We start from the raw sequence: 18,160 nt of genomic DNA, 5'->3' as shown, positions 1-18,160 counted from the left end.
TTTATACCAAAACATTAGGTTCATATTAGAGTTTGTCCTCTGAATAAGTTAAAAAAATTAAAGCTTATTATATACTATATCTAAAACATACTTAAAAGTTTCAGCGGGAAAAATATACCCAGTCATGAAGTTAAAAAGTTATTTGGGTAATTTACAAAATAATAATCACTAAAGTTTGCTATAAATTCAGTTGTGAAATTATAGTGTGTACAAGGTATCACTTGATGAAAAACTGATTTTTACTGGCTGTAACATTCTAACATGAATTTATTTACTTTCTCATGTTACATTCACTCAATAACTTTAGGCAGTTTGAAAAGAACACATGAGGAAGAAGATGATTTTGGAAACATGCAAGTAGCAACTGCACAGAATGGCTGACTGAAGACAAACACAAAGGGTGTGAATTTCTATTGGGAAAGGAGACAATTCTAGAAATAATAATAATAATGTAAAATGGTAAGGACACAAGTAGTTTCTTTGCAATTATATGTTGCTTCCAGACATGTTTCTCTGCAACTTGTTGAGCAACATTTTAAGAAGATGTTGGACTTCTGCAATAGATGGCACTGATGGTTTTACTTTTTTTTAAACACTTTACAGTTTATTATAAACCAAGAACTTTGGACTTGCAAAGAGGTATTATTGCAATAATGCACTTTTCATACTTGAAATTTATTTGTATGATATAAAGTTATTACTTTAAACAAAATGCAAGTTAGGGGGGATTTGTTTATAAATTTTGGGTAATTTATAACAAGAATTTCCTAAGGTTTGCTAAAAATTCATTTTGTGTTCTATGTATTACATTTTTAAAATAATTTTACAGTTCAGTTTTATGATAGAGCCTCTTACAGAAACATTAACAAAATACAGGAATCTGTCACATTTTTTATTATAATTCAGTTACTTACCATTTTATTTTTTAAAATTTCTTGATTCTTTATTAGTATTCTTTCAATCATGACATTAACCAACTATCTTTACTGTAATTTAAATTAAGTAAATGCTTCCTTTCATAATTTGTATATTCTATAGGAAAAAAAGGTTTTTAATGATCAAAGAAAGATGTTTTGCTTTATATTACCAGATGCTAAAAAACAAGGAGAGTGTTCAATTTTCAAGTGACTTTCTATTTTGCTTTTTTCTTTTAAGCCAAATTTGTATTTGTTCTTTTCAGAATTGTCTAGCTCTTTTGACCTTTGTCCAAAATGGTTCTAAATAGAATGTGATAAATCGATGTAGCACTATTTTTTTTTCTAAATGAAGTCCCCAAAAAGAAAGTGCCTTGAATTATTTTTGAAGAAAATTAAATTCTCATGACCTCTAAGTTAGTATGTAGAACACTGAAGAGTTCTTAACATTTTTCTGTAATTTTTAAAAAAATATTTAAAAATTAGCTTAAACTGAACGGGTGAGGCTTAAAGAAAATGTTACTAAATTTTTTGAAATATGGAACATTCACTGTTTTATGTTGTATTAATGATTCTGTGAGATTATTCTAGCTCAGACAGAACGTCTTCTTGAAGAAGGATTTATTGGGGGAAATGATTTGTGGGTAGTTTTAATGGTTCTTAAATTAGTAAATTAATCAGTTCTTTGAGTTGATCCAAATTTCCCCCCATAATTTGCATTAGCAGTCACTTTATGAATCTTTAGTTCTTCATACTTTTATTTATATGTACAATAGTTGTTCTAAGAAAAACATTTTTACTATCTTAAGTGTGATGTGAGGGAAGTTTTTAACTTTTTATAGTTGATGACTTTAGGTGTAGCACAAACAAAACTTTGTATCTCACTTTTCTCAGTCCTCTCTTGAGGTGCTTTACTGATGGGAATGAAATCTCTGCATTCCCATAGTACCAAGGGAGGTGTACTTTTCAAGGTAACTTATTACATCAGGTTACTTACTTATTTTCCTATGATGTAATAATACAGAAGAAGAAGAAGAAAAAAAAACTTTTATCCCCCATAGTGGACAGTGAAAATTTATTGAAATTACTGTTGAGTCCTGTTGACATGTGGTATTCTTCTGATTGGCCATCTTCTCTTCTCTTACCACTCTGAAAATAGCATATTATTAACCCCATTGTGGTCCAGTATTCTGTTGTGTGATTACAACATTTTATGTAGTGATCTAGTGAAGTCAAGATTGCATTGGATGTTCAAAAGTTCTGGCTGGTAAAAAATCAGATACCACAGCTTTCCTGTATGTAGATCATTATTGAACAGGTCAGCAAACATCTCTTGCAATCTCTAACAGAAACTGCTATAATCTTCGTAAAAGCAAATTTATATTTAAAAATTAGGCAGTTGAAGTTTTTATTTAATTCACTTTATAAAAATACATATCCTCTATAGGAGTCTGGCAAAGAAATACAAATTTGGCTAGTGATACCAATTTGTAGCTGGGTAATTTTTCTTTTTCTAACCACTATCATTTCTATGTTGTCACTAAAGTGCCTGCCCAGCACTATATACTAAAGACAGTCTCAATCTAGAAAACAGTACTATCATCTTGCATACAATGTTAATGGAACAAAACATGAGGTTTACCCTTTCCTATAAGAACATTGCAAGTCCCCTGACCCCTTAGATCTCTTTATCCACTTAGTGTTCAACTAGCTTTTTTGTAACTCTACTTGTTCTTTATTCTATTTGGTCTCATTTTTGTGCTTTTATTTCCAGTGATGTTTTATGATAGATAATTATGATTAACTTAACTAATCATGATTTATTTTAGAGTATTTGAATAATGTATGAGATATCACCCTATTTTAACCTTAAATATATAATCCAGGCATAATATTTAAAATGAAATTGAATCAAAATGTAGGCAAACTACATTACTATCCATTTTGAAAATGTGAAACTTAAAATACTGAAAATAGTCAAACTGGAATGACCGTATTCTTGTAATTTCAGTTATTTGGTTCATGTTAATTTGTTATCCATTAGGTATTTAAACAATACTTATGTTTATTTGTATCTACTCTGGTGGAAATGTTAAACTGTGATAGCTTTTGCTACCAATTCTCAACCAATTAACTTTTAGAGCAGAATACTCATTTTGCGGGGGGATTTTGTGCTTAGGAATCTTGAGTTTAGAAGTAATGTCAGAAATCGTTAAGCATGTCCTTTTCAAGAAAATATAAGGTTCCTAATTGTCTTATTACCCTGGTAATTCAAGTGAATTAGAAGTATTTAACTGCAGTCTTGAATTATAAAGTTGAGATGTATCTATGAGGATCTCAGCTTGATGTAAAGTAAATGAGCAGTTACCTGGCGGATTTCTTTTTTAAATAATTGGTTTAATCCATAATTCCATTACATAGCTTCACTTCAGTATTTACCTTTGTCCATTCTTTGATAATAATAGGAAGTAGCTAAGAATTACTAAAATATTTTAATTTATTTATTAGGAAAATAAGTTTCTAGGGTATTTGAGTGCTGGATTTTTTTTGTCTTTCCCATTCATGGCAGCTATTAAAAAAAAAAAAAAAAACTCGCTCAAAATATTCAGGTTTACATGTTAGCTCCCTCTCAGAGGGAGTTGCCATACCTCACAATTCAAAGTGTATTCTATAGATCAGTAACATACTGACATGTAATTGCAATTTACTATGCAGCAAAAATGATTCAAGAAGAAAACATTACAGTGTCTATTTACCTTTGTATAAGCAATTGCTTACATTACTCTGCTTTTAACATTTGTACTTGGATAAAATGCTTATGTATGTATAGGAATGTCATAGTGCAAAATGCTGCTACCCGAGGCACAAAGTATTAAAATTATTTTGTGAAGATTGGTGGTTGTATTAAAACTGTTGTGCCATTATACCTCAAAAATACTGAAAAGTTCATGCGTCCTGCTGATGCCTGAGGACTTCTTTACTTATTCTCTGGGTAAAAATAACCCAGTTTTACTCCTACAGATTAAAAAAGGTGAATGAACATTGCATATTGAGAAACAAGAATATCTTTCAAAACCTTGTGGTCAATACACACTCAAAAATGTCTGCAAGCCCCAAATTCCAGTTAGTTGAGCAAGTTGGGAATTCATGTCTGAAGGAAGGATAGGTACATCATTTATACCACCACTTTTAGTCCATTAAAAAAAAAAACTTGATTTTTTAGTACCATCTTCTCTCCCTCATCCACTTTGCTTAATCAAATCTAAGATCCCATCTAAACTATAACACTGAGCAAAATATTGCTGACTAAACTGTAACAGGTCAGTGATCCTTAAATGCATCCAGATTTTAGGGATAGTCCACTACATTTTCAGATTAATGAAACATAAACAAAAAATATGGGTCACCTAAAAATCAGAATTACCATTCATTATACCTTTTCAAAAACAAAAGTGCTAACAAAAAAGTTAATATAGTTTATATATTAAATACAGATTTTTTTCATACTCGTTTACTCACAATACGAATTAGAAATAAACATTTTGATAACTAAAACTAGAGTACTGTTTTCTGCAGTAACACGATTTTTACATACTAAGCCTTATTCTATAACTCTATTTCCTATAGGGGGGATTTAAGAGAAGACCTGAAGAACACAATTTAATGGGATTTATTGAAATACCAGCCTAATAGATAATTTTACTTCAAATAGTTCAGTGGTAAGAAGTTTAATAAAGAATTTAATTTCAACTTTTTACTAGGCTTACTTAATATGGGTTTTTAATTACCTGAATTTACCTAATGAAGCTACAACTAAGATTTTAAAACTCCTGAAAAAAAAGAACAAATTTTACTGCTTTCACTATAGGCAGATGGGTTCATCTGGATAAATGGGTCAGCATATGAGTAGTGTACCTTATTGGTGAAGGATTTCTGTTGTCTTGGAAAGCCAATTTTAGCTGACTGTTTGGAGGGAAACCCAACTGATGTGGTATGAATCGGAGGTGAGAAACAGGTGGTCCTTACAAAGAATACACAAAACTGAAATGTCATGAACCATGAATGAATCTAATAGTTCAATAATACATTCAAGAAAAGCAACAGGCACGATTTTAACAGACAATTTATATGAACAGGTTTAATGTAACATGGAATGCAAAAGATTAGAACCATTAATAAGTATCTAATTCTTCAACTTTAAAAAATAATTGAAATAAATAAAATCAAAACAAGATAATGATCAGAATAATAGTACCATTATAATCACATTAAATATAAAAGCTTCCATCAGTATTTTAACAATGTGGCAATTATAGTACCATACATTTTTAAATATCACTCAAATTTTATAATCTGTCCATGTTTCATAAAAATGTTTGACAAAAGAAAGGTTTCAGATACCCATGAAAAGAGAAACTAGGCTATGCCTAGAGTTGCTAGTTCACTATTAAAAAGGTACTTGACCTTGGGTTCAATCACTAGTACCACACACAATTCCACAAAAGCATACCTTGGATGGCCTGTTTTATTTGCCCTTGGGCAAATTGATTGTTTCACAGTAAGACAGGTGGTACTTGATCTCCATAGGAACTATATGAACTTTTAATGAAACATTTAAACTACTGTACTTAAAATCTTGTCACATTTTATAAGCTATTTTTTCTTTCTTTACAATGTTGACAAAGTTGTTTGCCAACATTAAGATGGACAAACTTAGTTCTAATAATTTATCCAAATTCCTATAATATGTGAGAAATGATACACCTCTAGGTTTATTTAGATGTTTCTTTGAAACAAAATATTTAATTTTGTGAATGTATACTTTTTAAAAATGAGCAGCAAAGATAGCAGACCTATAACTCCTTACTACCCATACTCTTGACTATCAAGAAATGAAGCCAAATTTTAGAAAAATACAATGCAAGAAAAGATTCAAGTTAAAAATATATTCCTTTGGTTAAAAATCATCTCCTTTGATAATATTCATTTGTAATCTAAACTCACAGACTGTCCCACCATCTTAAAGTAATCTTCTAAATGTCATTAAACTTGTAGTAGTCCAATGTTTTTTCAGTCCAGCATTATGGAGGTCACTGGGTTGCAGTAACAAAAATGTTTTTTTATTGTAGGAAGAATGAAGTGCTATAGCATTAGATCCTCTCAAGATTTTTACTGTAGAAACCTCCGACACATGTAGTTTTCTTCAGATACTGTATATCCAAACTTCTTGTAGAAACCAACATTTTCTGGTAGACATTCAAGAGTGATCTTATAACAGTTCAGTTTCTTGCTCAGCAAAGTAAGAGTTGATAATAACCTAAAATTTTAAAAAGGGAAAGTGAGGAGACAGCATTTATTAAAATGAATTTCAATAACAATGTGAATTGATGTTACAGAAAAACAAAACTTCGGTCTTTATTAGAAATAGGTATAAATATGCTATGATAGGCAAATTATAAGTCAATAAGCATTTAAATCACCAAAGCATTTTTACTTAGTTTCAAAAATACTGATTGTAACCTCCAGCTCATTAGTAAACAAGATAAATTACCCTCCAGCTCATTAGTAAACAAGATAAATTACCCAAAACTCTTTAAAGGTACTTATTCATGTTAACACTGAAGACTATCAACTTGTGTAAAAATATGTCCAAAATTATTTAATAAAAGGTCTTTATTATAAGTCTTTGTTATAAATCTATTCAAAGTAATTGATAGTATACAGCCTTCTAACATAAAATCGGTACTTTTAATAGTTTCGTTCTTTAATTTTGTTTGTTTGTGGTACTGGAGATGGAACCCAAGGGTTGCCCACATGAATGTACTCAACACTAACCTTCATCCCTAGCCCCATTAATAATTTTTAAATCAACATAGGTTTAATAACAGATGTACACAAAGCAAAAGAGTATACATCTTTACAAATCCTTAAAAGAGTCACATTCTTTTAAAATGTAATGTGATCTACCCAGGTGTGATGGTGTACACCTGTAATCCCAGCTAGTGGAGAGGCTGACACAGGAGGATCTCAAGTTTGAGGCTAACCTCATCTTAGATTCTGGCTCAACAGAAAATTTGAAAAGGTCTGGTGCATAGTTCAGTGCATGTGACTCTGGATTCAATCCCTAATACCAAAAAAAAAAAAAAAAAGTGACTATTGTTAACAGTATGCTTTCAGTTTTCAAACTCTGAAACTATTTAATATTTTTGTCATTAAATTCAATTCCAAGCTACAGAATAAAAATTAATTCAGAATTAATGTAGCCCAAAAAGAACTTCAAAAAGGGAAAAAAAAAATTAACAGGCATTTTAGCAAGAAATGAAATGAAATGAGTATCCAGTTTACCCAGAGTTGCCTTCTTTGTTTACTTACAATTTGCCAAGCTGCTTTCCTCTGCATTCATCACTAACAACAACATCTTCTACTCTTCCTCTCTGAAAAATAGTTTACAGTGTTTAGGACTACTCATCCAGTTTTGTTTTCAGATAAACCAAGTGATAGTTGGTAAGAATTTATTGATAATGTTTTGTAAACTTGAACTTCATAAGAACCAAAATGAATTTTTTTAACTTATTACCATAAAGGAAATAAAAATAATCAACTTTTAGTTTAATCATTTTCTGGTTATATCCCCAATCTCTCCCACTCCATTGTATTAAAGCAAATCTCAGAATCTGTATCACCAAAAACAAAATCTTTCCATAAACACAGTACATCCATCTTTCTACCCTGCTCAATAAAAATTTGTTTCAGATAGACAAGTAAAATTTTATCAGTTTCTAGTGGCTTAACCCCCACCCCCAAATTCATAAAGCACATGATACATTCCCATGTGTTCTTATTTTCATTTCATTGGGTTTTTTATATATTTATTATATCATGTGAATTTTATGAGAATTGAAAGACATAGTATTCTGCAATCTTTACTAACAGGAAAATAATAAGAAATTTCTGCTAATGCAGTACAAAGTATTATTTTTGGAAAAAACAACATTAGGGATTCTAAACATTACTCCTGAATTTAATGAAACCCGGTTTTTCTATGACTATGTCAAATCTAAAACCTTTATATAACAAGTTTAGTAAGCAGTTAATATACTTAATGTTTTCTTTCATTTATAATTCTCAGAAACACACCAGGAAATTGCTTATTGCTAAAGGATTTCTAAGAAAGCAATGAAAAGCAGTAAGAAAACATTTGTCTAGCAGAAATTCAAAGTCATTTTTGCTAGAAAACACCCATTTTACTCACAAGCATTAATGTGAGCACATACCTTAGCACAGGAATGGATGAATTTATGTTCTATTATCAGAGTTGCTGTAGCAACAATCTGTCCTACAGTCACATCTTCCACAACTGTAACATAGTAATCCCCAGATTTCTTCATATGCTCAAAAGATTCTATAGAAATTGGAAAACAAAGAGTGTTACATGGTAGACTTATTTTATTAGGTGCCATAAAAATACTAAAATTGGATGATTTATTATTAAATACTTAAAGCTATTTTACCATAGTAATTTATATTCCATTTCTAAAAGCATATTATCCAAACAACCAAAGAGTCGAAATATCAACAGTCAATATTAATTGGACTATGGTGCATACATTCAAAATAATCTGCTAGCAAAATATAGTAAGATTGACAGTTATTTTAGATTAATAGTACTTAAAATACATACAAATTGTATATGTTGCTATTTTTATGACTAATTAAAACTTCAATACTTTATTTAATATGTACTCAACAGATATTCAAACTTTGCAGATTTTAAGAATGTGTACTCTGTAATTTCAAAATTTAACAATTTTTTTATTTTCCTTTTGTGATTTCAAAATTACATACTTGCTCTTTTAGATGTTTTGAAAGCATCTTAAAAGTAAGTGAAAAATGTCTCCATTTCCAAGTAGTTTTTCCAAAGTCACATAAGAGGAGCATAGCTCCACTCCCCTTAAGTGATTATTAATGCTTATATTGCTGAAAAAAGAATTTCTCAATGAATCTGATATGCATGCAAAGAGAAATTCAGAAGTTAAAAACCAAACCTAATAGGTCTTGGTACTGTTTATTTGTACAGAGAGGTAGTGGGAAGAAGAAATACATAAATGAGAATTGGAAAATGTTGACCTTCATTTTTACCAGAGTCAGAATACAAAACAAACTTACCTACTAAAAGCAATAAAGAATTGTAGGAAACAGGAAGGGCAGTGTTGGGAGTACTGGATGAAGTTGAAGTTCTGGTCCTTTCCTTACTAATAACTATATCTGTGGTCTTGAGTAAGACATGGATCTCTCTGGATATCCATTTTCTCAAAAGCTGGGATGGGGATGCATGTAGAAGATCCTGGGCTCAATCCCCAGCACCAAAAAAAAAAAAAACTGGGGTCGGGGTAGTGGGCTAGACTGACGAATACCTGCCAACCTTGAAATTCAATATAAGAACAAAAGTACATATGCTCTTGAATTTTGTGGGTAGGGGAAGGTTGGTAATGAAATTTTTGTGAATAATCTAATCATATGGAAGGAAATACTACAATAAATTAAAAGTCTTTTTTGTAAATGTAGGTATTTTGCAAAACAAGGTAGTTACTATATTTGGATTCTACAAGTTAAACATTAAAATAAAAATAGCTAATCTATTACTTGAATAACTTCCAGCTGTTTGAACAAAAACAAGCAGGCACTGAACAGTGGTCTAAACAAAAATAAAATCTTACTTCCCTTTAATTTTATTCAGGAAACAGAGGCTATAGTACTTACTCATAAACTGTTCAGGGTTGACAACTCCAGTCTCTGTTAGCTGACCCAGTACCTTAAAAAAACCTTGTTTGAAGACCAGATTTCAAGTCATGAGGAAAGGCAAAAAGGGAAGACAAAATATGAAAAGAAGTAATATGTTAAGTTGTGAATATGGGCAATCATTTTTCCAAATTTTCCATAATCATCACTTAACTATTTCTTGAATCATACAATAAAGGTAATAAAATATTTGAATAACATTTTTGCCTGCACAAAATTTTTGGAATAGTACAAACTATGTATATTTTTTCGACATACTCTTTGTTAAATTCAGTACAAGGAATGCCAACTTTTCCCAATTTCTTACTATGAACAGATATAAAACATTTATCAAAATATAAATAATATAACATTGTTGACTATAATTTTAAAGATTCATAATTTTATTAAATCTAATATTAAAAGTACACTTAGAACTTTGAGAGTCTTTTCTAGACTCAATAATTAGTTTGACCAAAATTATGTTTCTTCAGGTTTCTTACCCAGAAGTAAACTGAGAAGTAAAATGCTGACTTTTGATTAACAAGGTTTAAGTTAGTTTGAGTTCAAAACCAGCATTAGCAACTTAGTGAGGCCCTAATGAACTTAGAGAGATTGTCTCAAAATAAAAAAAAATTTAAAAAGGGCCAGGGATGTAACTCAGTGGCTAAGTGCCCCTGGGTTCAATCCCTAGTATCCCTGCCACACCCAAAAAAATAAGTAGACAGAAACAGACAAGCTTTTCAACTTAACCAAGGAAAATTATCTCTACTTTCATTTCCCATCTGGCTTCTTAAAAAGATCTAATATGTTATAATAGTATTGTGAAATAGTTCAAATGACTTTAATATAATAGTGCTCCTTCCAAAAAGACTTTTCAAACAAGTATGCAATTATGAATAATTGGAAGTAGCACTGTTATGTTAAAGTCATTTGAACTATTTCACAGAACTATTTAGTCTTAGCCATGATAGACATGTATATTTCATTATAGAGTGAAAATATATTTATCATAAACATATACTGGTCAAAATTCAATTTTCCAATCACTAAAAAATGAAGTCTAAAAATAATCCTAAAGACAAATATTTTTAAAATTTATCAGTGTCATGTTTATAGAGAAAACAGAAGGCCAACTATAATTCTAACCAGGATTTCCTAACGGAGTGATTCCATACCTCTATTTAAGTCAGCAGTGCAAAGAGGCCTCAAAACCAAACCTTCTCCGGGATGTGTTGGAGAAATGGCTGGAGAAAATGTTGCTGTATTCTGACTCCAGTCCACTTCTTTGAGTAGACTTGGATCAAACATTGGCGTTTCATCAGGTTTCATCTTTCCAGTAAGGTCTAAAATAAAAATTTAAATGTTAAGGCATTTTGATTACTAAAAGAAAAATTTAAATGTTAAGGCATTTTGATTACTAAAAGAAAAAATTATTATGGTTGATGATAAAATTAATGAAGCATTCTATAACAGTTATACAAGCTATTTTGCTTTAGCCTACCAAGAATCTAATTTCAAATGCCCCAACTACAGATTGATCTCTTGGTCTCTCAATGTGTGTGGGTGTGGGTGTGGGTGTGGGTGTGGGTGTGGGTGTGGGTGTGGGTGTGGGTGTGGTTGTATTTTTACATCATGCTTTGTTGGGCTTGTTGATGCGTGTCTGTATTCCTAGGAACTCTGGTGGCTGAGACAGAATGATCGAAAGTTCAAAGTCAGCCTGGCAACTTAGCAAGATCCTATTTCAAAAAAGAAAAAAGAAAAAAAAAAGACTGGGATAGAGCTCAATGATATAGTGCCCCTGCGTTAAATCCCCAGTAGAACACACACATACACACACACACACACACACATGTCATGCTTACTATCAGAAAGTGGGATTGTTAAGTGTAAAGACTTATTGAGCATATCACTTTTTTATATTAATCATGATGAATGCTAATTACTGAATTATTTTGTGTTCATAGCAATACTGGTCTTAGCTATGACAGATAAGACACTAAAGCTAAATTTTGTTTTCATAACAGATTTTCTAAAAATCTGTAACATAAGTTACTCAGCTACATCTATGCAGTTTAAGAATAGTCAGTGTTTTCATGCTATTGAAAAATGACCAATTATGGTATGCTTTTTTGAACATTCAGAAATGGGCAGATTCTCACTAGTGATCTAATAAAACAGACTAAATAATAGATAAAACAGTAGGGAAAGATGAAAATTTTTATGAAGTATAAAATGGGGTGGGAGGAGCACTTCAATAGAGTACAGAGCTGCTCAAAGAAACAGGATCTTCCTGCTCATCCAGGGACTAAATAAAAAACTTTCATTTCTAGTCCTATACCCTTTCAATTCTATTCCTATAAAGAAACATTTATTGAAAGAGCAATTTTCTCATAACTTAAATACTTATTTTATAAGTCATAACATGCTTTATGGCAAATAGACTTAACTTTTCTTATTAAATTTCTTTTTTTTTTAATTATGTGAACAGTGACTTTTATTTTTTTTATTTTATTTTTTTAAGAAAGAGAGAGAGAGAGAGAGAATTTTTTTTAATATTTATTTTTTAGTTTTCGGCGGACACAACATCTTTGTTGGTATGTGGTGCTGAGGATCGAACCCGGGCCGCACGCATGCCAGGCGAGCGCGCTACCACTTGAGCCACATCCCCAGCCCTTCTTATTAAATTTCTATGTAACTATACAGGTAATGCTGCAGGTTAGTATAGGCTTTGGGAAGTTAGTGTTGTGTAAAAACAGAATTCAATACTTCCTCAGCACCTACTTCATGCCAGGCACTGTTCAAGGGACTTGACGTATTACTAAGTCATTTGCTTCAAAAATCCTACAGACTAGGTGTTGTTATCTCCATTTCAACAGATGAAGAAATAAAGGTACAGTGATATTAAATATTTTGCCTGAGGTCACAAAATTTAGGAAGACAGGGCATGGAAACAAGTGGACTCGTTAATTCAAATGTCAATTGTGATCTTGGTTAAGGTAATTAAGCTCTTAGAATCGTGTTTCCTCATTTGCAAAATACAGATGAAATTACACAAATTTGAAAAGAATTATTATATACAAGCAAGCACTTAAAATATGTGGCATACCACAAAAAAGCAAGATACATTCTAATTAGTAATAAATTTAAAATTCATTTTACAAGTTCTTTTTGCCTTTAATTCATGATTTAGGCACTGCTGGATACAGGGACTATAAAAAGAATGACAGGTTGTTGTGTTTATATTAAGCCAAAAGTTACTCTTCTTGGATAGGAAAAAATTAAAATGTAGTTTATTACATAGAATACTAAGCATTTTTCCCCCTCAGAATTCAGATCAAGTTGTGCTGTAACACTATACCTAACTTGAACAATATTGAAGAAAGAATGTAAACTGTGATGATTAAAACTCTCATATCAAATTAATAAGCTTATCATCCATCCTAAACAGGTTTTTCATAGGCATATATTTTAGTATTTGTCCCTGGTAGTTGGACCATTGAAGCTGCTGTATAAAATCTCATGAGAAAGATGGGCAAAAAATATTGTTTTTTTTCAGGTATGTAGATCTGCTGGTGTCCAACTAATATGCTGGGAAAAGTAAATTTTTTTAGTTTCTCAAGGGACTATTAAAACATTTGATCATGTTATTTCACATATATAAGCATGACATTTAAAGAAACCTCAAAAGGGAATTTAGATAAATATTAACAAAACTTAAGTTTAACTAGATTCCCTTTTGCCTTAAAGTTGCCAGAATTTATAATAAAATGTTGACTGGAAGCTACACAAAAAGGGTTACTAATTTCATGAGGAAATTACACAGAAGAATTAGCCTGTGAAGCCTTTAATGAATTTCATCAGTAAATATTTATAGTTCTGTGATTTTTCTCTAACCAGATGGTCCTGTTCTATGAGTGATAAAGCACTACTAGCTGACACTTGCATACTTGGTATTTGTTAACTATTTATTTTTTTAAAGAGAGAGAGAGAACTTTTTAATGTTTATTTTTTAGTTTTTGATGGACACAACATCTTTATTTTTATGTGGTGCTGAGGATCGAACCCAGTGCCCTGCGCATGCCAGGCAAGCGTGCTAACTGCTTGAGCCACATCCCCAGCCCTTGTTAACTCTTTAAAACACAATCAATGATACATAATGATTTTATCCCTCTTTTACAGACAAGGAAGCAGGCACAGTAATTTGTTCAAGATACCAGTGCCAATAAGCAACAAAATTTAGAATTTAAAACAAAGCAATAGGGCAGCTTCACAGGCCCTGGATCTATATGGGGCCCAGCACTTAAGTGCCCTGCATTTTAATTTTGCACGGGTCCCTACAGATTATGTGGCTAGTCCTGCTAGGCAGAATGACTTCAGACTCTTAACTATTCCACTGAAGATAAATTAAAAGTAGATGAAGTAGAGGAATCTCCTTCTTTATTGTACATGATCAATCAGTACTTGGTTACCTTTACTTTGGAAAATGAGAATTTCAGACTAATCTGTTTCAAAATAAAAAGGACTGGCAATGTAGCTCAGTGATAGAACACCTTGGGTTCAATCCTTGGTACCGAAAGAACTAAACAGATAATTTTAATTGGCTTATAAAATATTTTAGCATTTTAAGGTATCCACAGATACTCAAAACTAAGAAATTTCACTAAAGGTGAAAGCTGAATCTTATCATCATTAATGGCCTTATATTATTTTGAATTTTTAAAAGTAAACCCTGGAACTTCCAGATAGCTGAATATGTGAAGGCTCCTGGAAAGTGGTGGGTTCAGAGGGCATGAAAGTTCTGCACACCTTCCCACATACCTCACCCTAAACAACTCTAAATCTGTATCCTTTGTAATATCCTTTATAATAAACCAGTAAATAACTGCTGAAGAAGCTGGGTATCCCTGAGTCAGGCCATCCTCATGGCAAAGGTCAGAAATTCAAAGGGGCAAGCAGGAGAAAAAAAAAAAGGGCAATTCTTAAAAGTCTCCACAACTAGCTATGAACAAAGTCAAAAAGTGGGAAAGTCACTCTTTCTACAATGAAACTGTACTAAGGAAGAAGGGAGATGGAAGAATTGTAAACAAATGACTACCACAATTTGCCAATAATAATTTTTTGCTTAAGCAATTTAAAAAATTTATTCATTCTAATTAGTTAGACATGTCAGCAGAATGCATTTTGATTTACAGTACACAAATGGAGCACAAATTTTTATTTCTCTGCTTGTACACAAAGTAAAGTCACACCACTTGTGTCATACATGAACTTGGGTAATGATGTCCATCTCATTCCACCATCTTTAACTACCCCCCATTCCCCCTCCTTCCCTGCTTAAGAAATTTTAATTCCATATGTAACACTAGCTACTAAATAAATAATGCAGTGATTGACTGATCCAGCTAAAAGTATAAGAACCGAAAGTCTTTATATAATTTAATTAAGATTTACAACATGGAGCAAGAGAGGAAGAACCCTCTTTCTGGTCAGGAAACTATGAAGATGAGATTTATGTATTCAGCCTCCTCAAGAACCTAATTTTATAGTCAGAAAACTGTAATCCCAGCGGCTCTGGAGGCTGAGGCAGGAGGATCTCGAGTTTCAAAGCCAGCCTCAGCAAAAGCAAGGCGCTAAGCAACTCAGTAAGACCCTATCTCTAAATAAAATAGAAAACAGTGCTGGGGATGTGACTAGGTGGTCGAGTGCCCAAGTTCAATCCATCCCCAGTTCCAAAACAAACAAAAAACAGAACTATAGAAAATAGTAGACATGTGGAGACTGAAAAAGTTATAATGGTTTTAAGATTCTTCACCCTGTTGTAACTTAATCCACCTTTACTTCTGTACTTCTTGAAGTTTGGTTATGTGGGGAAAAAAATCCCTTAAAAAAGGAAAAAGCAAAAAACCCTAAGCCCCCTTAAATATTCCTCAAGAAACTTTTCTGTTTAACTGCTAAATTAGCATGCATTTACAAGGCCAGGATTGCCTAGCCTAACCTAGTAAATATCTGATGAATGAATAACGAATAATGAATGATGTAAGACTTAACTGGAGATCATATTTCAAGGGAAAAACATTTCTACACTGTCACAAGTGGTATCACAAAAATCATACATCAAATTCATTTTTACTACTATTGAGAAACTTTCATTAATTTGAGTACTTTTAGACACAATTTAAATAAGATGGTTTCCCAGCCTCTATATCAGATTAGAATACAAATGGGGAGAAGTTGCTCCTAGAAGCAATTGAGAGCAACAAGTAATGGACACTGGACATGAAGATTTACAAAGAACATTTGCTGATAAAAGCGCTCAAATGCACCAATTTACAAAAGTATCTTTTGATAGCATTAAATTTCTAACATCTAGACATTATTTCCAGTCGACTGATGAGGAGGCTGGAACACAAAGGAGTTTCAAGACTTGCTTCACTGTAATAAATAAACTGGAACTAGAATCTTGTTTCCCACGTTGAGCGCTACTATAAAGTAAGTACCAAATGGTACTGACTGGTAGTTATTTCCCCTATTCATCAAATCCCGTCTAAAACATGTAAATGATTTCCTGAGACCTATTCTGGATTCATTTAAAGTGATTAGCCTAACAAAATGAATCTCATAATTGCCCTTTCAATTTAATGTGAAATTTTTTAAGAGTTCAGCTTACATAAACACCAGCTAGTACAATAGAAATCACATAATACTCGCTGTTTCTAGGGGCAGAAGTCCTGAGAAAAGACACAAAGGATATCCCTCTCTTCCCGGGGAAGGCCCCCTGATATAGTCGGTGATCTTCAGAGCGATCAGGAGAGTGTCCTCAATGGCTCCCACCACTATGGGATACCCCAGGAAAGGACGCGAGAAGGGAGAGTGGGTCAGTTGGCTGCAGAAACGGAGAGCAAGGGTCTCCATCTCCCACGCCAAAGCCCGAGAGTGGAGTTAGCTCGACCCCAGTCCAAGTTTCTGCTCTGCCAGGCCAGGACCCCTGAATGGCCTGACCGTTGGCCATCATCCTTAACCTCTGCTCCCGGAGCGCGTCGGTTCAACTTCCTGGGAACCGCGCTCGACACCGCCAATTGCACACAGCTGGCGAAGATAAACAGAACCCCTTCGGGGCCTAGCCCTCCTCGGCTTTCGGTAAACCTGAAGACGAGTCCTCGACGCCCTCTGGACACCGGGCCCCTTCTCACCTGCAGAGGCCCAACCGTTGGTGCTCCTTCTCGCACGCGTGGGACTCTCCTCCACCCAGCTACACAGCACCGGATCCGGATCCGGCTTCAGCGGCAGCCCCACCTCCTCTTGCACCGCCCGCGCCACAGCCGGGAACCGCAACCCAAACGTGGCAGGGCCAACACCTCCTCCCTCACCAGCAGCTCACGCAGCGCCGCGCATAGGCGGACGCCGGCAGAGGCCGAGGAGCCACCCGTGGCGATGGGGTGGGGCGGAGCCTGCCGGGGGGCGTGGCCAGGAGGGCCGGCGCTGGGCGAGGCACGCGGCGCGTCAGGGCGGGGCGACGGTGCGGGACGCACAAGCCTTCCTTTCCAGTGTACCTCCCCCTGGTTCTTTGCCGACTTATTGGCGGCGTCACTGTCTCGGTTTTCCCGGAAAACCTATGTGGGAGTCTATGTGGGAAAAGTCTATGTGGGAGCCGGCTAAGCAGCGTTAAGTGGTGACCAGCTTGGCCTCTTGTCCTTTTAGTTAGTCCCTTGTTGCCTATTTTCTCACGATGAGTCCATTAGGACTTGGGTTACTCATGGACAGCTCATAGCTCCTCATTCCCAGGTTTTTGACTCATGGTTTCTGCCTTCTTGAAACTATGTTGGGGCCTCTGCGTTCTAGTCCATTGGAAACGTCGTTTTATTTTTTTCTCAGAACCTTTGAGGATGAACACGAGTTTGGCACTGTGATTTTCAACTGCAGTGATTTGCCTCCCGGGAGACATTGGCAATGCCTGGAGCGTTTTCAACCTCTTATCTGGAAGGGGAGAGTTGGTGCTGGCATCTCTGGATGGTGGAGGGCAGAGAAGAATAGAGGCCAGGATGGCTGCTGACTTCTTAGGGTACATAGGACAGCACCTTGCAACAAAGTCTCTGGCCTGAAATGTCAGTGCTGCTGAGGTTGAGAAACCCTGATAAGGATAAGAAAAGTCTTTTTCCTCCCAGCTCCCATTCCAAAGTGTCCTTTTTATAGATTAGGAAACAGGTTTTGAGACATTAAGTAATTTACAAGTCACATAGCTTAGTAACTCTTACTTATTGAAATTACAGAGTACTCTTTTAAGGAAAAGTGTTCAAAGAGTTAACACCATAGATATTCAGTCAGAAATTGTTTTGGGCTCACTTGTGAGATTTAAATTTAGGTTATTGATTCATGAATTCTCACAGCTTCAGAAATCAATGAGACTGATGGCCCCCAAATTTATGTATTTATCCTATTTTACCTCCATAAATACAAAAGAATATATA

At 33.9% G+C, this 18,160-nt stretch overlaps 2 protein-coding genes across 2 annotated transcripts in view; one reads left to right on the top strand and one right to left on the bottom strand.

The window, feature by feature from the left end:
* The window catches only part of Styx (serine/threonine/tyrosine interacting protein), a 33,643-nt gene extending 30,211 nt beyond the window's left edge, over positions 1-3,432 (top strand). Inside the window, exon 11 of the mRNA XM_076848378.2 lies at positions 308-3,432. Within this exon, the coding sequence (XP_076704493.1) occupies positions 308-381 (74 nt within the window). The 3' untranslated portion in view covers positions 382-3,432. The remainder of the gene's footprint in view (positions 1-307) is intronic.
* A 1,582-nt stretch (positions 3,433-5,014) lies between these two features.
* On the bottom strand, positions 5,015-17,136 carry Gnpnat1 (glucosamine-phosphate N-acetyltransferase 1). The gene is made up of 6 exons (XM_076848377.2): positions 16,886-17,136; positions 10,871-11,038; positions 9,675-9,737; positions 8,189-8,316; positions 7,287-7,348; positions 5,015-6,231 (listed from the first exon to the last, which is right to left on the bottom strand). The coding sequence occupies exons 2-6, from the start codon at positions 11,022-11,024 to the stop codon at positions 6,084-6,086; spliced, it is 555 nt and encodes a 184-aa protein (XP_076704492.1). The 5' UTR covers positions 11,025-11,038; positions 16,886-17,136; the 3' UTR covers positions 5,015-6,083.
* Between the last annotated feature and the right edge of the window lie 1,024 nt (positions 17,137-18,160).

The sequence above is a fragment of the Callospermophilus lateralis genome, chromosome 3 (assembly GCF_048772815.1).
Source record: "Callospermophilus lateralis isolate mCalLat2 chromosome 3, mCalLat2.hap1, whole genome shotgun sequence".
Classification (NCBI taxonomy): Eukaryota; Metazoa; Chordata; class Mammalia; order Rodentia; family Sciuridae; genus Callospermophilus; species Callospermophilus lateralis.
This window is presented reverse-complemented; position numbering and strand designations above follow the sequence as displayed.